General features: G+C 44.0%; 1 protein-coding gene across 1 annotated transcript; it reads right to left on the bottom strand.

The window, feature by feature from the left end:
* Positions 1-408: 408 nt before the first annotated feature.
* On the bottom strand, positions 409-20,557 carry atxn7l2a (ataxin 7-like 2a). The gene is made up of 10 exons (XM_017711202.2): positions 20,428-20,557; positions 18,252-18,320; positions 13,714-14,050; positions 11,990-12,237; positions 9,578-9,660; positions 6,601-6,812; positions 5,595-5,772; positions 4,313-4,434; positions 2,095-2,980; positions 409-599 (listed from the first exon to the last, which is right to left on the bottom strand). The coding sequence occupies exons 1-10, from the start codon at positions 20,555-20,557 to the stop codon at positions 582-584; spliced, it is 2,283 nt and encodes a 760-aa protein (XP_017566691.1). The 3' UTR covers positions 409-581.
* Between the last annotated feature and the right edge of the window lie 1,454 nt (positions 20,558-22,011).

Genomic DNA, 22,011 nt, shown 5'->3' on the forward strand with positions numbered 1-22,011 from the left:
GCCGCCTTCTGATGATGCATCCTGAAGGCGAGAGGAACTTTTAGATTCCACCCCCCCCAGTTTGTTGGTGAACGCAGAAGGCAGGCAGGTGTTCAGCGACGGAGGTAAATTACACAATTATCAGAGCACAGTGAGGATTAGCCGACACCAGACACTCCCCGGTGGTTGTATGAAGTATTGGTGTAATGCATGCAGGCTAGTAGCACTACCTCTAAACAATAAGAAGAAGAAAGATCCAATGTGTCAAGTATAAAGAATATTTTAATTCATTTTATAAATCAACATTTATATAGCAGCATATCCAGTAGATTGTGAGGTATTTCTGAATTCACGGAGAAATTCACTCCCCCATCTTCTGTCATACACTCTCCCACTCTCACCAACATTCATGTATTGGCCCAAAAAAAAAAAAAAAAAAAAAAAAAAAAAGCACCTCATCCACACAGCTCTGACATATCCTGACTCACGAGCATCTCTCTCTCTCACACACACACACACACACACATATCTGGAGTCTCGCATCCACAGTCCATACTGTTTCGCAGGGCTCCCCCAGTTAGTGGCTTGGAAGGCTGGCCTGCTCAGCGATGCAGTTTTGGCTGTGAAGAGAATTTAAGGGAAGTCAGTATATGAATTCATCACAACTGTCAGTTCTAATCTGATAAAACATGCCTTCCGGGATGGACTAAGCACCTCATGTAGCTGTTTACTTTTAACCCAAGCTATTAACATTTAACCTGAAGCCAATACGTCACCAGCTAACTACATTCTGCAGGATCAAACAGGTGTTTTGTACTCAAACAACTATCAATTGGCTTCTTTCATCATCAAAGACTGTCCATCAAGTAGAACGATCAATAAAAATCCACAGTATTTGCTGTACAATTTTCTCCTGTGCTACAGTTCCACAGTAAGCGAGCGGTGCGGAGTGGGCGCGGAGTGGGCGCGGAGTGGGCGCGGAGTGGGCGCGGAGTGGGCGCGAGTTTGCCCAGACTGCGGAGCAGCCTTTCGGAAGGTCAGAGTGTCAGTCCTTTTTCACTCCAATACAGCTCCATCCCACAAGCCAGTGCCACCCCCCTACACTGACTACCTCTGTGTGACACAAACGATGCGGTTTCAGCGCGACGCTGCAGCTCACACACCACGGCGACTCGTTTACAATGCTGCAGAACTGTTGGGCACATCTGTCCCAGATCACAACACTGATCACAACAAAGTTCTACAGATATCACACACAGACAATTTCGCTGCACGAACGGTAAAGACAGTCGTGTTAAAAGCAACTGCATTTGTCTGGCTTAAGATCAGACAGTTGTTTCAAGCCTAAAAAGCCTGTGTAGCGCAGAATGTTTAACTAGCTTTTGAAAAAAATTCTATAATACATTCACGGTATATTGTCCATATATTCAAGACTTAAAACTACTAAGAGGACCTCACTACCGGGTCATTGGTTTTGATCCAGAACAAGTACTGAGTTTAAGGACAGCAACTGTTCATTTAAACACGCCTCATTAAAAAGAGAGCATAATTAGTCTTGATTAATTAGATTTAGTGCAGAACTTTACTGCATTCAGTGTTGAGTAGTTGTACACAATGTTTCTGTAGGCAGTTTTAAACGTGGATGCACTAACGCATCGTGTCGGTGTTAAACTACTGAGATACATACTGTAAACACGTCTTGTGATCTGATGTTTTCGCCCTATTGCCCACCCTGACTTATACTTACATCAGCCTTTCATGATGACCTACATTTTAACAAGCATCAGTTGTCATTACGCTGAGGCACGATGACGAAAACAGCCTTTATGGCAACTGATGCTTCTTGGAATAAGCCATTATAAATGTCTACATGGGTTTATGGCATTTGTCATAAAAGCCTCACGAATGCCGCCCTTCGGTAAAGTGATTACAAAAATACTTTATTCAACAACTTTCTCCCGTCACAGAAAATGCCCCCCCAAAATTTCATGTATGTACAAAATGTAAAGTTTCATTAACATTTGCTACACATTACCAGTAAATGTGATTCCTTTTAGCTTTTTGCCATCAAATGATTAAACTTGCCTAAAAAGACTTGGATGACATCAGACTCACCTTCGGTGCACTGAGTTTCTTCTCCCCTCCTACAGGCAGCGCCGCCCCTTTGCTTTCTTTCCAGGGATAGAAGCCAGAGTGAGGGGAGGTGGGCAGCCGGTGGGCTTTGGTGGGAGGTGACGAGTCGTTGCTTTTGCGTTTCTTGCCCAGTCCTCTGTGCTCGTAGCCGGGAACCCTGCTGTGGTGTCCTGAGTTTCCCCCTCGCCCGTGCGGGTCTGGGGGTGAGGTGTGAGTCCGCTTAAATGGCCACGCCGAGGGGCCGTGGGGCGATTCAGCCGAAGAGGGGCCTAGCTGCGGCCTTGGAGGCTTGTGCCCTGGGGAGAGCGAGCCATTGGTCTGTCCGTGAGATGGAGGCGTTGGCCTGTCTGGTGCTGGAGTTGGATTTGGAGCTGGAGACGTTTTGCTTGACACAGGTGGCCGGACCCGATCCCTGTCCCTGTCCAGGCTCAAACAGTTCCTGTCCGGGCTGACGGCATCAGCCTCGCCCACAGAGGCCTTGCGCTTTCGTAGAGCGGATGCTGGTGTGACCCGCTCCACTTCCCTGAGGCGCACCTGCTGCTTGCTGGGTCGGCCAACGGGGTTCTTGGGCCGCCCCGGACCCCCTGGCTGGCTGGCTGTCCGAGCGGGCTTAGAGTGAGCTGCTGCCGATTGGCTGCTGCCCCCAGATTTCTCAGACTGACCATAGGTCCTGCTGGTGGAGGAACTCTGTGGGTGGGCTTCCTTGCCTGGTCCCTGGGAGGAGTACAGGGAAGTCTTGACTGAGGCAGAGTTGTGATTTCCTGCCTTTGGTTTGGAATGATGGGAAGTGGAGGAAGGGGAGGCAGGAACAGTTGAAGGCTTGGCCGAAGGACTCTGGGACTGAGGATCTGATGCTTGAGGTATTTTCCTAGTCAAAAAGGGGGAAAACAAGTGTAATTAAAAAGGCAATAAACCATAAGAGGCTGTGCATTAAAATGATTTTACTGCTCTTAAGATGTGACCAGAACCCCCTTGACTGTGGTAAAATGCCTGTTTTACATGATACAGAGAGGCTTTCTGCTTTATGAAATGACAAAATATAAAAGATGCCAAAGTCCAATAAACACACACACACACACACACACACACACACACACACACACACACAAAGCACAGTTTATATTATAATTTCCAGTCAAAACAGCCATTGAATACCAATACCAAGAAAGCATATATTTAACAGAAAAATTGATCAACAGAGAGAAGAAATCTGCAGGGATAATTTTCCATTTTTCAGTCTAAGGAGCTGGTTGCATTTTCTTGATTTAAACACAGCCAGTTATGTTGACGTCTGGACTCTGGGGTGGTCAGTCCACTTTTCTGAGAACACCAGCAACATCTTTCTTTGATTTATTCTTCTCTATTCCCTTTTCTCAGTGAGGGCTCAGCTACACATCCTTTCAGACCCACAGCGCTGAGTCGTCTTCTCACAGTGGAAGGATGGACAGAACCCCCCCCCACACACACTCGCTCGCTCCTTTCGCAACTGGATTATCCCATATCTAAACTCATCAGAAATACCTCTTTAGATATTAATAACTTGCACTTTTGACAGGAAATGAAATAAATGAAAGGTGGTCTCAGTACCGTGTTGAATGTCTCAGCCAATCAGATTTTATAACAAACTAAAAGACACATTCAGGGGCTGTTTGGGAAGTCCTTCCAAAGTCCATCTGTTGCAGTCTGTGAGGTCCATCAAGGGCGAGCATCAGTAATTGGTTTAGGAGTTGGGTGGCTCCTGAACAGATTCCTAATCAGTTAAACTGGATTAGGCTCAGGATTAGGCTTCATTAGGGTACAGCCACAATAAGCGAGGCTTAAAAGAGGGAAACCCAACAGCCTAATGCACAGCAAATGAAATAAAAGATCACTGTCGCTGTTTATCAGCCCAACACCATCCAAACCCCCCCCCCGAAAACCTTGTTGTGCTTCTATGAGAAAAAGTTTGTTAGAAAAGTATTTATATATTGTTTACTGCCTTGTAAACTACTGTAGCAGCAAAGTCGATCAAAAACACCAGCAGAAGTGAGAACATGACAAGTTCTCTGCACAGGGGAACAAATCTTTTGTTTACCTATTTAAAGCTCTAAATAGTTCAGCAATCCATGTTGGATACATACGTGATTAAAAATAGGACATAATATTAGGAACTCAAAGTCAATAGTATTCAATTAAGCCAGGTAATAAATGAGGCCCTTACTTCCACAGGTGGGCACTGAGGTGGCTCTCTACCATGGTGCTTACAGCAGACCGCAGATGGTGTAATCGCCGGTCAAACGTGAAGACACCGTGACCCAGAGCACAACTGCCAAACGTACAGTACTGAAAAGAAACAAAGGCCACGATTAACAGTCGTTTCTCCGTCTTGCTTATGTGATCTCAAACACAGACCTAGTGCAGTTAAAGGAGAACGTGTGCTCATGCAGGCACTACTTAGTTAAACTGGTTCGTGTGAAATGAAGTAAGAAACCTTAGTCATGTACCACAACTAGACAGTTGTATGCAAAAGTTTGGGTGTCCCGGGTCGAATTACATGTTCTATTAATTTTCCAGGTTAAAAAAAAAAAAATAAAAAATTTCTGCACATTTTAATGCAGTTACTGGTTATTTGCTGAATTTATACATACTGGGGAAAAAATAACATATTAAATGTGTTAAACCCATCTAATAATTACAAAATGTGCAGTTAAACTTAATATTATTAAATATATTAATATAATATTATTAATATTAAATATCTTAAATTTCTTTTTTTTTTTTTGGGTAAAAAAAACCCATCTGCTCTCACTCTAACAAACTCAAATGTAAAACACCTAAAAAATAGTTTATTGTTACTGTTTTATTGCTACTTTTTTAATGGAAAGTATTTTGTACTTTTTTTTTTTTTTCACTACTTTTTTGTTTAGAACAATTTTGGTTGCATTCTGCTTTCTTTACAGTACCTCATTGTGCAAATAATAACAAAGAAATTTCAAATAAATAAATAAATAAAGCAAGCCCCAGGGGTGTTCAAACTTTTGCATATGACTGTACGCCGTCATTCAAAGGTATAAAACCACCGTTAAAGCCTGGAATCAATGTTTTCAATACTGCAAAATCAAACTGGTTGCAAATGTATAAAACAACTGTAAAATGATGCGTTTCAAATAATGTGTAGATTATTTATTTTTTTTATTTATTATTTATTCAATTATTATAATAATACCATCCAGAACGACATAGACAATTTTAATATTCAGATTGCTTCGTATTTGAAAAGTAGTGCCCAAATCTGGACGCAGATTAAAAAGCCTTTGGTGACGTTTACTTCCATAATATAACACACAAAACATATATTATACATATTATTGTATATACAGTAAAATATAAAATACAGTAATGTGTCGCATGAGTTTTTAAATAATCTGACTTTATGTAATATCTTTGGTTGAGTCTATAAGGCAAACTGCACTGTGCTTTTTTAAAATAAGGTTCAATAATACCGCGAGTGGTTTGGGGTGCCAGGGGGTGGAGTGCCAGTCAGGGGGGTCCTCAGCAGCCTCTCCTTCACTTTCATCGCTGGAGATCCGGCCCTGAACGAGGGGAGACGAAGCCCGTGCACCCCCCTCCTCCCGAACAGCCTTCTCCTCCTCAGGGGTGCTCTCAGATAACGTCCGTGTCCTGCTTGAGCGCGCACACACACACACACACACACACACATGCGTTTTACATATACCCGTTAAAACCCAGTGGTCATCCACCTTTCTCCAGCACATCTGTCCACCTGCAGAGTTCAGTATCTATTTGATCCAACTCTTCATGGTTTTCTGAAGAGACTGATCAGTTACATCCCAGAAAAGGTTCAAACTAATTAGACACAAATGTGAAATTGCAAGAGCGGAGCCAATGACCACCGTTTAAAAGCATAATACATACACTAACCAACAGAAATGACCTGTGCAGACATACACAGTGACCCCAAAAAGGATGCTATACTTAAAAATATTATCACCTTCATTGTGCTAGGAAAGAAAGGAGTTTGATGACAGCTTAACAGGTTTTCTCTATTTAAAAAAAAAAAAAAAAAAAAAAAAAAAATTATATATATATATATATATATATATATATATATATATATAAAAATTGTTAACTTTAACTTTAAATAGCTTTACTATAATACAGCAGTAGTCAGTGTGTTATCTTTGCAAATCAAGCCACACTCTTCTGAGTACATCTTGGATATGTACTCACATCATTATGATACACTGCATGTATCATGAAAGAGATGATACATATTATGCCTTAGTGGTTAAATACAGCACGTTTCTGCAAATTTAGCACAATTCATGCATACAGATTGGGAAAAACGTTCCATTACTTTTGCAGAGGGCACAATTTGTTTGATTTCCATCGTTACGTTTAAACAATATTAAAAGAGTAACTGTACAGTAATTAGCACAGGGAGGAAGGACAGCTGGATCACGACAAGCTTGCTCCCAGTCTTCTAACCTGAAGGCAGGGGAGTTGGCCAGCGGTCTCCTGCAGTGTGGCGAGTTAGTGGGTTCTCTGGGAGCCTCCAGACTGGGGGACAGGGCGGCCGAACCCTCGTGGGTCTGGGCCATGCGCTCGCGGCTTTTCGAACCCATCTTCAGCTCCGCCACCAGCTGGTCAAAGTTCTTACTTCTGCCTACAACCTTCCGCCGCTGGTGAACAGAGTGAATCTAAGAGAGGGGAAAAATAAGGACTGTGTTTTAGCTTGTGCTGAACAGCGTGATTCTCCACAATAAGCCAAGAGAAGGTTTTAAGGTCTTAGAACGTTATCAGAGCGGTCAGAGTCAGAGCGGCTTCACAGTGAACTCATTATTTGATCTTCAATACAGCAAAAAATAGAATGAGTCAATGTGCCTCATGGTGATATACTAATGCTTCGGTTTTCAGTTATTAAGGCATTCATCACTATAAAAGTACAATATTTTAAACTGAAGGGTCAGACTGAACCCAAGCCGAGACTAAACAGGATTTAACTGTAAAATACTATTGACTTTGCAGTTGTAATGCCTAGTACAAGACGTGGATTAATCTCGGTCCAGAAAACCAGCCCACAGTGTCCCAATCCACAAGTTAATGTCAGCCCCAAGCTTACATATAACCACAAGCCAACATGCTACAACAATACAATCCAACACCATGTTGTATTATTACATCCTTATAAAATAATGATAGAGAAAGACAAGATTACATCTTATTGATCAATGAATTTAACTTGGAAATTTGCACATCCACTTCTTGGAAAACACAATGCTGTTCTCTTCAGTTAACTTCTTAGAACCTAGAACACACGCACTCGCACACACGCCAACCAGCCCGCACAACGGCCGTCGGCGCAAAAGTAAAGAGTAGCTAAGGAGTAATTTAGGCTTCGTCACTGTCCAAAGAAAAACAAGCATCTCCAAAATAGTAACTTTACAGAAGAGGGCAAAAACACTCTTACATTTCAATGCAAGTCAATGTAAAATGATTTTATTCCAAGCGATTTTAGAGCATTTCTATTGGTCCATCCATCAGGACATTTTCACACAACATAAAGGCCAGCTGGTGCACTGAAACGACGTAGAAAAATAAAAATCTACAAAAATGAAGATGCAACGTTTTCTCTGGTCAGCAGCGACATCTAATGAAAAAAAATCCAAAAACTTTTCAAAAAAGTTTTATTCCAGGTATATTTGGAGCAGGTCTATTGGCCCATTCGTCATTAAATTCTTACACAATGCCAACAGCTGCTGGGCTCCAATTACGTAGAAAAACATAAATACGGAGATTATTTATTTTTTTTTTGGACAGCGATATGATAAATATCGCACTAGGTTAGATGTCAGTATTTCAACATGGGCTCCATGAGACACAATAGTGGCTTGCTTTTCCATATCCTGGACATGACTGAGCTACACCCAGGCAATTCCTGCGCTAAGCATGCTCAAATCTGCTCGACAAAAGCAGGACGAACCATCTAATGCTGCCTATAGAACGGCCAGCGTTGCTCGCACTGGCCACACCATTTGTTTATTTGATGGAAATGGTGCTTTAGATGCCCCTGAACCTTCACTTGAAACTTTTACTCATGCACTGAATTGCATTCGATCATCTATATAGCAAAACTAGTTGAAATCACTTCATAAATACATGAACACCCACACATATGACCATAATCAGTGACCCGCTCTTCAGTGAAACCTGAGAAGTCATTTTTAACTGCGCGAATCTTCAAAGTGTCTATAAAGTGGAGCACTACTTTCATGCAAGTCTTGGTCTTCCCAAAATATATAAGAGTTTTATATAACGGTGTAATTAGACTTCTAAACTCACAAATTGAATTAAGTATTGTTTGCAATATATGGTGCTCCACTTTATCATATTTTATTGTACTGCACTGTGTATTGTAGTTTACTGTATTGTTGAATGCACTGTGTAGTGTATTGTAGTGTATTGCATTGCATGGCACAGAGTCCTGCGCTCAACTCTGTTCCTCTTTTCTGGGTGTCTACACTGACTTTTATTTCTAGCAGTATCTGAGCTCAGGACCGGCTTTCTCTCTCTAACCTCTTGGTAACTAGTAAAGTTGCCTAATACTTACTTTACCAAGTTAACCACAGAAAGAGGAGATCTTGTAGCATGACCTGGAGGCGAGTCTAGACAGCATCAGCAGTAAACGGTGTGGCTGCTGCCACTTCAGTGAACTAGAAATAACCTTAAAGCCATTTGCAGCGTTCGATTCAATGCAGAATCCCGGCCAAAATGAATCATAAATCTGCAGTTTGTGCTTGTAAACATTAAAATTCTCAAGCAAACATGACTTCTGAACACCGAAAGCCTCTGTATTCAGTCTGAGCCGTTTCAAAACACAGCATCTAGCCTTATTTTACACTGTCTGGGTCTTATTTTTCTCCTCGTTCAGAGCAGGAGAGTAACAATCTGTGCAAAAGCGCTGGGACGAAATAGGTTACGAGAAAAAAAGAAGAGAGTCTTTTCCTGTAATTCCTTCCCCATTTCCTGTAAGTCATGTCCATGCAACTTCCTGTCTGTCTACGACGGCAGAGACAAACCAGCTTTCAACACAAAATGACTTTTGTTTAACATGCAGGACACATTTCATGTCTCTAGCCAGGAACGGGTGGTGAGAAAATACCACACTCGCCCTAAAAAAGAAAAGCAGAACCAATAGACTGCAGACACAGACTGCATTAAGAAAAAGCAAAAACTGGGATCTGTAGTTTTTAACACATCCTAGTCACTGGCTACTGATTTCAATTAAGAACCGTTTATACTGGCTAGGAATCACCCAGCTACAGTGTGTGCTCCCATGATGGGATCTGGTCTCACTGCGTCACCCATGTGGCAGAACAACACCACCAAACAAGTCTTTTCCTTCAGTAGCAACTTCAGCATTTCAGGTGAAATCCTCCTCCACCGGTAGGAGAAGTAAACTCACATTGCAGGTTAACAGCCGAGTACAAACTTTCTTCCTCTCTGGATCCAACACGCCGCAGTGTTTGTCCAGGTCACATTCTTTCTCTGCAAGAAGAGACGTAAACATGTTACTTATTACGATGGGAAATATCTGTTGAGCTAAATACATTAAATCACAACGAAAGAAAGGAGAAAAATACATTTGACATCAATGGCGCAAAGAACAATAGTACATTGTATGTATATATAAACACACAGTTCAGAAATGCCAAATAAACCGCATATCATTCAGGGTCCATATCGTTAAAAGCAAATCTTCTCCGCTTATTTTTAAATTAGAAGCGCTTGATGTATGTGAACAGGGTTCAAGTCCACTGTCCACTTATTTTTAAAAAATGTTTGTGACATCCATGAAAACCGACCAATTTAGTTTGTCCCCTCGTTTATTCTAGAGCAGTGAATTCACAGTGAAGTTATAAGAAGTTTCAGCCCACTGTTTTTGAATGAGGCACAATACAGGAAAGCCAATCAGAAGAGAGACCATTTAAATACATCAGTCTTAAAGGTGCAGTAACAAAAACAGCCTGTTTAATGGCTCTAAGGCTGGATGATCACTACATGACTTAAAACCTTAACAGGCTTCACAAACTCAACGTCAGTTCGTCACCGAATTTCTTGTCTTTGTGTCGCGAGGGCGCTCACAGTGGACGGCAAGGCAAAGAGAGAGCATAACGCACATAAAGAGTTTGGGCTACGAATAAGAACTCAAACTCCCGGATCTCCTCAGAGAACATGACTCTTACTGGACCGGACCCTCTTTGTGCTTTTATGCTCCGGGAAAGCACAAACAGGGGATTAATATGGGGGGTGAGAAGCGCTGATCCTGTGAGACCTGGAGAATATTTCACTATTGTACAGAGAGTGATGTGACGTCTGGATCCAAACTAAATAAACATGATAATATCAGCCTGTGTTTGACTCCGTCTCCGCTCTTATCGCTCTCTGATTGGCTGTTTGAATCACTCACTGAGTAAATTTCTGATCTCGCACTGCAGGACTTTGATCATATCGGAGGGTCTCGGATCACTTTAGAGTTTGATCGGAGGGATAAAGGTTCACTCATTTCTCCTCTCACACCAACAGATCATCTGCGCCGTCAGTCACTTCTGATCGAGCTCCTGCCCTGGAAAATCACTGCAGATTGTGAAAATTTGCCGCAAAGGGCCCAGCTTAAGTAAAGTGGTCTTTGTCATTCCCTGATAGGACTCATACACACTCATTCTTCAGGCCCCATGGTGCAACAATATTCTGGATTGGGCAAAACAACCAGACTGAGGAACAGCTTCTTCCCTGAAGCCGTAAGACTCTTAAATTGCAATTCATTCATTCGGTCGGTCGGTCGTATTTAGATGTGTCTAGTCAGCATCATGTGTATTTATTGCCCTGTATGTTTATTTTCTGCCATTTTCCCCCCGATTTTCTCTCCAATTTAGTCACATCCAATTCCACCTGGTAGTTAGGACCCCCCAACCACACAATACCACCAGTGCTAGGAGTGTGAAGGCTAGCAGAGGCTTCCTCCGACACCTGTGAAGCACCACCGCATCTTTTTGAACTGCCGAACGCACTCGAAGGAAAGCACTAACTGCCAGATCTGCTATGTCAGCTAACAGACGCCCGCGTAGACTAAGCATCGTGCTGAGTGATGGGGGGGAAATCCTACCCACCCAGAGAGGGCGAGGCCAGTCGTGCTCTCTTGGACTCCCGGCTACAGACGGCTGCAGCATCACCGGTCGAACTCCATTTTCTGATGTGTTTATTGAAAGAAATTAAAACACGGGGACGTGGGCCCTTTAAACAATAAGCATCTTAAATATCCTTAAAACTACAATAGTCAACTATCAGGGTGAATTATTTCAACACATTTCTCTGTAATGAACAGAAAACGCAATGACCCGAAACTCATCTGTAGTAAAAGCCACTGAGCAGATGATGAAAGTACTGGCTTATTTTAGGTACTGTCTGTGGTAACTAACTGTACGGTACAGATTCAGCAGATAGGTTAATAAGTTTGTAAAGTATTCCTGTGATTATTTAACGCAGAACCTACGACATTTTCATTTCATAAAAGCGCACAACAGACTAATACTGCGACACTAACTACACAACCAGAATTGAACAAGTTCAGCCTGGAAAGTGTGACATTTACATTTACGGCATTTGGCTGACGCTCTTATCCAGAGCGACTTACAATTTGATCATTTTACACAGGGGGGGCCAAGGTGGTGTTAGGAGTCTTGCCCAAGGACTCTTATTGGTATAGTGTAGGGTGTTTGCCCAGGTGGGGTATTGAACCCCAGTCTACAGCGTAGAAGACAGAGGTGTTACCCACTACACCAACCAACCAAGTGTGACATTTACTACAAGTACTTACTTGACACCTTATGAGGCCTGGTACCTCGGGCGTGCCCAGGTGTGGCAGGCGCAGAGCTAGGCTCCGCTCTCTGGCTTGGTGACCTCTCAGTGGTCACAGGCCGACTTGGCGAGGGGCCTCCATGGGGCCAGGGTGGGTCTCTGAGGCTTGGAGGAGGAGAGTTTCGAGGAGGCTCTAAAGGTGGAGGCTGCTTGAAGACTGAGGACTCGGAGTGACCAGAGTTGGAGGTCTTTTCCAGAGGAGAGAGACTGGACAGGGAAGAGAAAAAAAAAAAAAATGAAATTACATGAAATTAAGTGACACTATAGAACAATAGGTGGTGCTTTTTCAGGCACTGCCTGCAGCAGCGTTTCCCAATCCCTGTTCGTCAGGGAATTTTAGCATTTTCCTTGCTTGAAGACATGTGATTCAGCTCTGGATAATTATCAAGCCCTTCATGGGCTTAAACAGGTTAAGCATGCTTGCTGCAAACTTTGCAACAACAGTCATGTATGTTTATTGTAGGTCACACTGCAAAAGATACTGCAAATAATACTTTGTGTGCGGTGGAGTATCAGCAATGTTATTAGATGAACAAATACGTGTAAAAAGGCACATTTTGCCTTGGCTATTTTGCCATCTTGCCATTTAGTTTTGTTAAATGTTTATTTTAGCAACAGCCTCATTCCCTAATTTTAGTTTCTGACACTGCCAGATCTTGCAAACACTGACCTTTATTAAACATGAGATTCACTGGAAAATCAAGGTATCAATTAGTCCAAGGCTTGGCTAACAGTGCTTTTGGACATTCCTCATCAATAGTTATTTAAAAAGTTCTTTAACTACATATTTATAACGATATTTATTCCTACTGCGATTAAATATGTCCAATTTCGCCACAGTACACCGTCAAGACAAACAGACTGAACCAAATCAAGCTATTTCATACTTCTTCTGAAACTTCACTACAAATTGGCGCAGATGCAAAGTTTGGGGGCAGTAAATGAGGTGGTTGCAACTACAGACCAAAATCTTGAACATGGTGGGAAAATATGAATTGAAACACGACACTCGTGGTTCCAGTGTCTTTACTCGCATCTATGACAGCAATTCTACCAAGTAAAGCTAAATAACGAGCGCCACAATTTACAGGTTTTAAAATTATGCTGGGAGATGTTCCACCACAAACATACCCGGACACATAATGAAGCCACTGGATTCATGTAAAAAGCTGAATAAATATTCGCATATTCTGTTTTTTGACAGTATTTTTAATCCAATTTATGGCGCTTTCGGACATTCCTCATTAACACAATGAAGTAAAACAATGTTAAAATTGTTACGTCATCAAGTTTGTAACTTAAGTTTATCACTTATAACTCTTTTCATTCGGATGGTCATTGAGAACTGGTTAAAATATGTATCTGCTTGAATTCAAGCTTTTGTCTACTTGCTTAAGTTGACATAGTATCAGAGAACGTTCTGGAAGGGTTTAACACGGGACACGCCCGAGTTTTCAACCTGAATTTCTCAGCGATCTGAGTGACACTTGCTTGGCTATACTTGCATTGTGAACATCACAACCCCTGGTTTGTGTCACCACCTCTGTAAATCTGTCAGTAAAACTTTCGACACTAATTTTATATCCGGCCACTTCGAATGACTCCAAAGGATTTTCCCTTTAAACAGACGGCTGCAGAACACAAAACCAACATGATCATTCGGGAACAGCCGCCGTGACTCACCGAACTGCGTCCTTGGTCGTCTTGCTGTGCCTGAACTGAGGGGGCGTGGATGGCGACTGGGGCGCGGGTCGCGGGGGTCCACCAGCGCCTTGGTTCCTGCCGCTCCAGGAGGCCGTCCCATGGCCTGTGGCGGGTGGGGTGTGTCCGTGCCGGGGGTGTGTCCGTTGCTGGGCAGCAGGTGGGGTGGCGCGCATGTGTGCATAGAGCTTCCCCACAGACCCGTGCCTTCTCTCATAGTGCTTCTCGAAGGCCTGTGGCTTCACCACCTGACCACAGTGGCTGCACACCACCAGGTAGAAGTCATCGTGTCCAGGATAGTGTCCGAAGATGGACATATCTGTGAGGAGGATTGGAGGGAAAAGACTGTATAAAATATATTTAACCTCTTATTCTCCAAGGCATATTTTGGTTTGTCCATCTGGCAAATTATTCACTAACTGCAAGGAAAAGAAAAGGAAAAAAAAAAAGTACATTTTAATTTTATTTATTTAGTAAACGCTCCTCTCAAACGAACAGAATGTGTGTTTTATGATCACACAATCACTATATGCTTATAATTTACTGCTGAAAGCCAAAAATCTCAGACGCTCTTTGTGTTATTTTCTAAAAGTGATGTTTCCATGTTTGAAGAGACGCCGTCTGTTTATAGTTTAGAGCCCAGATTTGGGGAAAAACGGGTCGACTTTCAGTAGAAAAACAAACTGAGTTCAGCTTCTTTTATTATAAGGGTTTAAAATAACATCACCGTCTTTTAGACTGGAGAGAAGAGCTACAGCCTCACACGACGCCCAGCTTCTGATTGTAGCTTATGAAATATGAAAGTTATGAAGAACATGACCAAGTGTGCTTTGGAACCACCGGTGGTCTCAAGGAGTTTAAGAGGCTACCATGCTACGGGGAGTCTGACGAGTACAGCAATAGTTCACAGATGGGACAGAAAGTGGAGCATATAGGAGGCCCAAGCCTGTGGCTGAAGAACTCAAGGCCAACTCATCCCGAAAGTGACACCTTTCTACGAGCGACAGAACAGACATACATCTACGCTGACCAATGCCTCATTCCACACCTGCTCTGACAGACGCTCAGCTTGAAGTATTTTAGATGCACTCAGTGACTTTTATCGCCTCCTGCGGAAATGAGTGAACCCTAAACGCGCAGCACAGTCTACTAGTTTACAAGGGTGGAAAATATCACTATATTTATTGCCATAAAACTGTGTCACAGTACGCTGTTCTGAGTGCATCACGGATATTGGCAGCACTGTGTGAAAAGGTGAATGAATATTACGTACAGTTTTAGGTAGTCGTTTTTAATGCGGCACTGCTGGTTCATTTTTCTGTTTCACCCCATCAAACTTCAGAAAAACGAAATATTGTGATGCCATGTATCGTGGAAATGTCTTGGAAGTACTGTTATATAACTGCCCACCACTAATTTATAGTGGAAATCATAAACTACCACATCAGACAGGTTTCTATCCTTTGTATTTCGCATGACAGATGACCATGAGCACCACGACTAAATTAAAATGCATCAATCTCATGAAAAGTAACAGAACAGCAGGGATATTAGAATATAAAAACACACAGGCGCCTGCCACTGAAACGTTCTGAGCTGCTCTTTGTCTCCATGTACAATACAGCCATTAAAGAAAATAGGTCCTCACCATTTAAGACTACCAACAGGGTAAAAACCTATGACTGTGATTCGGCTGAAATACACAGATCTGCATGGATCGGATCGGTGGACCTGTGCTCTTCACCTGTGCTGCACTAGGTCACTGACATTGTTTCTGGTGTGAATTCTGAGTAAATGAAGGAACAAGTTACATGTAGGTGCACAAAAGTGAGACATACACAACAACAGCTGTGGAAAAACAAGACCGTATACAAGTATTAACACTTCCTCTGCAGGATCAGCCGCTTTTCCACTGCATGGTACCAGCTCAGCTTCGCTCCACTCACCTTTCTTCTGGTTTTCCATCTGGCAAATTTGGTATCTGCCATCGGCTACTGGGTACCATTTTTTTGGTTCCACCTCTGTAGAGATTCCAAGCGAGCCGAAACGTTAAAGACTACTGATTGGGTGGAGAGAATCGTTAAACATCAGCCATCTCGAACAAAGTTAGTCTCCTTCACACGACGTCAGTTTCACGTGGCGTTGCTATGACGACCAGCTACACCGAGGATGTACGACATCTTCAATGGAAAACGAAGCAGCTGGAAACCAAATTACAAACAGAGTCGTCGAGCGGTGCCACGCGGTGGAAAAGTGGCGCTTGCGACTGACCAAGGGCTCCGCATGTGGATACACACGCTCCCTTCAAGACCTAAACACGTTCACACCATCGGAGCTAAGATGAGCTTAGAAATGAGACGGTCAACAATGCAGAGCGGAGATCTTCGAATCCAGACCGCGAATCCAGTTCTGTGATTCCGGATTTTGTAATGACCAGTAGACTTGACACAAGGTGATCAGCCTGTTACCTCAACAGTTCAGCATCAACACTACCAGTGATGACAAAATCCAGTCATAGGAACTAGACTCGAGGTCCAGGCCTCGTATTCAGATAGAAGCAAGCTGGATAAGGACAAGATTCTCTTTGTTAATTACCAGCATGATTATGAACGTAAGGATCTCACGACACGTTAAGCTGGCAGTAGATGTCAAACAAAAGAACTAGAAATCTATTACAGAACAGGCAGTTATACGTACATTTAAATAAAACAGACCTGCACCACTGGAAGTCGGCGCCATGCACCAGACCAATCACACTCAGAGGGAGGAATCCAAATGAGTGGCGTGGTAATAAGGACCAATCACAGTCAGGGAGAGGTCTCAGAATTAACATTAGGTGGTCCATCCCACCTAATGAGCTCATCGGTTTCGGCTATAAAGATACATTTTTTACATTTTTGCTTTGAAACGTCATTTTCATAACATGTGCCGTCAGCTTTACCCAATAAAGTCAGATAATATTAACTGCTAATGGCGACTGGAATGTTTTGCACGTTTGGAGCAAAGTTTTGCCTCATGTAGTCGGTTGTGCCTCACTGCATTCTGGTTAACTCTACATCTGCACATTTTGCCGTATGTGATGTTAGCGTAGTGCTCTACAGAGTACAGCGCTGTAAACGGGCAGGTTGAGGGCTCCTGTGTTAATTAACTGATGCCAACCTGAGCAGTAAAATCACCAACAGCGGAGTTTAACGTGGAAAATGTGAAAAAAGTGTTAAAACATGGATTAGTGACCAAAGTCAAGTCCTCATGTTCACTGACTCGTCTACAGAACATAAGCTAACTAAGGTCCTTTCTCCCTAATTCCTGTCTCCAATTCCACCTGCTACTCAGGACTCCTCCGATCACTCGATACCATCAGCGTTAGGAGGGTGAAGGCAGCACAGGCTTCCCCCGCAACCTGTGAAGCTCCACCGCTTCTTTTCGACCTGCCCCTCACGCAACGTCACAGGCCAGGACAGAACGCGCTCGGAGGAAAGAGGAAAGCGCCAGATCTGTTGCATCACCTAACAGACGCCTGCGCTGACCAGCATCGTGTTGAGTGATGGGGGGGAAGAAGGGGGGCCATCCTACCCACCCAGAGAGGGCGAGGCCAGTCTATTGGACTCCCGACTACACACGGCTGCGGCATCACCAGGGATCAAACTGACGATCTCCTGATGACACGGCCAACGTTTAGACGGCTGCGCCAGTTGGGAGCCCCTCAAACTACATCTTTTAATAAAATCAATAAATGAGAACGTAAAATTCATCAACACCCTCCCATTCATAAAGCCCACCACTACTGTAATGATTTCCCCACTGCGATGACTCCTGCTGTCCAGAGCAATGGACAGTGTAGAAAAGAGGTGAAGAAGAGGGTGCAGGCAGGATGGAGTGGGTGGAGACGGGTGTCAGGGCTGATGTGTGACAGAAGGATAGCAGCAAGAGTGAAAGGGAAGGTTTACAAGACAGTAGTGCGTCCTGCTATGATGTTTGGTTTGGAGACTGTGGCTCTGTCTAAAAGACAGGAGGCTGAGCTGGAGGTGGCGGAGATGAAGATGCTGAGATTTTCATTGGGAGTGACGAGGATGGACAAGATTAGAAATGAGCAGATCAGAGGGACGGTGAAGGTGGAGCAGTTTGGAGATAAAGCCAGAGAGGCCACGTTGAGATGGTTTGGACATGTGTTGAGGAGGAATAGTGGATATATTGGGCAAAGAATGTTGGAGATGGAGCTGCCGGGTAGAAGGAGAAGAAGAAAATGAAGAAGAAGAAGAAGAAGAAGACTCCTGCTGTCTGTTAGGACCAAATCAGGACTCCTTGACACACAATATAGACATATAGACAATATATATAGACCTAAAAAACTATTGTTTTTTTCCCCCCTGATTTCTTCTACTTGAAGCAAATACCCGTATTGTGTGGGAACACGTTTCAAATCGTGTGAACATACAAAACAGAAGTAGTGAACAGGTTAAAGGAACCTGGGGGCAACGGAGCAGCAATAACAGCAAAACTACTGACAGGACGAGACATACCCTCCTTCCTTAATGTCATGGTTTCCGTCGTTTTCTTGCCATTCTTGCTGCAGTCTTCCCCATCAGACCCTGAAACGGAAAAGCTCGGAGTGAGTTTGGGCTGTTCTGGTGGGAAGCACAAACATGGAGCAGGCAAACAGCCCCTGACCCCGCTGTGGATATCTCAGAAGAGCACAGCGTGCGTAATGTAGGACACATTATTTTTAGCGGGAAAGAAAACTTCAGCTACGGCAGGCATATTAACTAGAGCTCTTTAGTCCAGCATGAGTCAGCGTGGGGTGGAAAAACGCACCTTACTGTACACATAGGATTTCCCCTTAAAGGGGAACTCCACAATTTCTCAAAATTTCGACAGAAATAAACGGAGAAGACGTAAACAAAGCTGTTAAGAGCGGTCGGGTGCGAGATGCTCCCTTCTGGAGAAACTTAAGGAGTCGGAACTGTTCACAGTGGTGGTGATGGGAACCAGACGTCCACCACTAAAAGCTCCCTCACAGAACGTTATTACATAAAAGTTATGAATACACTGTCCAGCACCTGGGAAACTGTGTTACGATACAGTCTTAAGCCTAAAACGTCATGTTAATACACTTATTCGAACCTATTCATGGCGGAGGGGTACATGCAGTGTGTCATGAGGCAAAACAGTCCCTGAAGACGACCTATTTGTTCACATTTTCCACCATCTTACCATCAACTACATTACATATAAAAGCTACAGACATGTGTAGGTTCACTGGTGGTTATAAATAAATAGGTTATAATTACGCCGTAGACGTGACGACCCCTGGTTCCCATCACCACCACTGTGAAGAAGTCCGAGCCCAACTTTCTCTGCGATTAACCATTTCACATCAAACCACTCTGAATGACTGTTTAGGGCTCAACCACTGAATTATGCAGCAATTTTGGGACATAAATCATAAAGGATTCCCCTTTAAGGTCTAAAGCTGGATTTAGAGAGAGTTCATGGTCTGATCTGACTGATGGGGAAGCACAGAATGGAGTGTGTCAGTGGAGATACAGCTGCTGAGGAATTCTGAGAAACGACCACATCTTCCTCTGGGTGGGGCAATGGGAAGCCAGTGTACCTGTAGTGCTGCTCAATGTGTTAAGTGCTACTGGAAGTGTTCAGGAGGGTGGGAGGCCCACCACAGACCACCACAGCCCCACAAAGCCAACTTGAGCAGCGGGCACAGCGCTGGGAGAAACGCCAGACAATACGAACACGGAACACTTTCTCCAGCAGCTAGCAGCAGGGCTATGGCACCCGCCACCCTGCCCCAGCCAGCCGCACGCAGGGGGTCGGGGAACCTCTCCATAACACTGAAACCCTACGACTCAGAGCAAGGTGGTGGAGTCTGGCGCGTTTGAAAAGTAGCCGCCGTTTCCCAAACCAGCCCTTTTTCCCCGAAGCTAACTAGAGCTTCGTGATGGCTACTAACGTTAGCGATAACATCAAAACTCCTCCTCCACCACCGGCGACTGACGAGGCTGAACTTGGCTTCCTATTCGCCAGGTTCTTGTTCGAATTCTCCCGTTCCACCTTAAATGGTGCAGTAGTTACACTCTGGCGCCTCGGGCATCAGAATGTAACCGCTGCACCATTTAAGGTGGACCGGAAAAATTGGAACAAGAACCTGGCGAAGAAGACGCTTGGTCGGTGGCTGTCTAGTTAGAGCAAAGTAGAGCCGGCTGGTGCAAAAAACCACAACCAGGCTAGAGCCAGAGGGGCTTCACCACCCACACAGCCGCTGGACTAACGCCGCTTAGCCGCCGGGCTGGGAGACGCAGAGAAGCCTCTGCGAGAGCCGCTAGCTCGGCGGCTAAAGCTAAAGTTAGCCTAAGCAGTGCAGAAAGTTGTCCGAGTACAGAGCTCCCTCCCCGAGGGAGAAGTTAAACACTCTGGCTTTCCTGAACGAGGCTCTCCCGCGGCACCGCGCAACCACAGCGCTTCAAATTTACCCCAAAACAAAACTGTTAGGCTCTCTTAAGGTGAAGTCTCAGGGCTGAGGAGGAGGAGGAGCGCTAACCGGCCAGCGCTAGGACCCGGCAGGTCCTTTGTTTGGGTAACATGGTTAGGGATGCCGTGCCTTTTCCAGCGAAAATAAACCGCATCCGAGCGACTTTTTTCGCCGAGACGTCGACTAACGTGCGCAGCGGCACCGGCACTCACCGTCCGGCGCTGTCAGGCTGGTTCTTTCGGCCCAGACACTCCAGCTTTGGCCCACGAAGTCGTCGAGACAAGGCACCCGCCGATCCAGAGCAGCCATTACTTTAACTGCGCGTTCACGCACCGCCATCATCACCGCGCGGTAGAGGCGCTTGCGTCATGATGCGCGTTCCCGAGAGCCGAACGAGTACAAATGAGCGCGGATGTGCCGTTAAAGGGCCCATATCATGGAAAACCGATTATTTTTTATTTTTCCGTTCTCGAAGCTTGGTAGAGGTTGACGCAGTGGATAAACACAGTTAACGTTCCTAAATTCAGCAAAATGTCCATACACTCCATATATGGGAGCTAAGCTGTGAAAACAGCGAGCTTTTAAATTTTTGTGATGTCATTCTATTCAACTTTATTTTCGCTATCCAGCATAACGAAAGACGGTTAGGCTAATTCTCTGATGCATAAACATTAAGACAAGAACATGAGTGCGCCTGTACTAGTGCATGATACAATACATATACACCAAATATAAACAATACATAGACAATAAATACAAAATAAATAGACAGAAGTGCACTGGTGCATAGAAAGTGTGTATGTATGTGCAAAATACCATAACATTCTGACCACCTCCTTGTTTCTACTCTCACTGTCCATCTTATCAGCTCCACTTACTGTATAGCTGCACTCTGTAGTTCTACAGTTACAGACTGTAGTCCATCTGTTTCTCTGATACTCTGTTACCCCCTTTTGCCCTGTTCTTCAGTGGTCAGGACCCCCATGGACCCTCACAGAGGAGGTACTATTTGGGTGGGGGATCATTCTCAGCACTGCAGTGACACTGATGTGGTGGTGTGTTAGTGTGTGTTGCACTGGTCTGAGTGGATCAGACACAGCAGTGCTGCTGGAGTTTTTAAACACTGTGTCCACTCACTGTCCACTCTATTAGACACTCCTACCTTGTCGGTCCACCTTGTAGATGTAAAGTCAGAGACGACAGCTCATCTGCTGCTGCACAGTTTGTGATGGTCATCCTCTAGTCCTAAGGATGGGTTCCCCTTTTGAGTCTTGGTTCCTCTCAAGGTTTCTTCCTCTTGCTGTTAGGTTTTTCCTTGGCACTGTTGCCACTGGCGACGCTCATCGGGGCTTGGACCCTGATTTTCCTTTTCTGTGAAGCTGCTTTGCGACAAAGCCTTTTGTAAGAAGTGCTATATTAATAAACTTCGACTTGACTTTTTGACTTGTGTACATCCTAACTTTCTTGGAAACACTATTAACTCCCCAGTCCTTCAAGTCCATATATGGGAACTAAGCTCCAAAAACAGCTCATGGTGAATTTACTGATTCTGTGATGTCACAACAACCAAAACATTTACATGAATCCCGCCTCTTTTAACCTACAGCAGTTATAGCCCCACCCACTTACACTGAAGTTATAAGAAGCGTTTCAGCCTGGACTGCTTTTTGAACAAGGCACAATCCAGATTATGGAAAAATGAATGAAATGCTATTATTGGACCTTAAGAGGCCCATATGTTACATTTGTTTTGCATTATGTTTTTTAGGTACAGTAAAACAGGAATGTTTTGTATT

Source organism: Pygocentrus nattereri, chromosome 21 (genome assembly GCF_015220715.1).
Source record: "Pygocentrus nattereri isolate fPygNat1 chromosome 21, fPygNat1.pri, whole genome shotgun sequence".
NCBI classification, from domain to species: domain Eukaryota; kingdom Metazoa; phylum Chordata; class Actinopteri; order Characiformes; family Serrasalmidae; genus Pygocentrus; species Pygocentrus nattereri.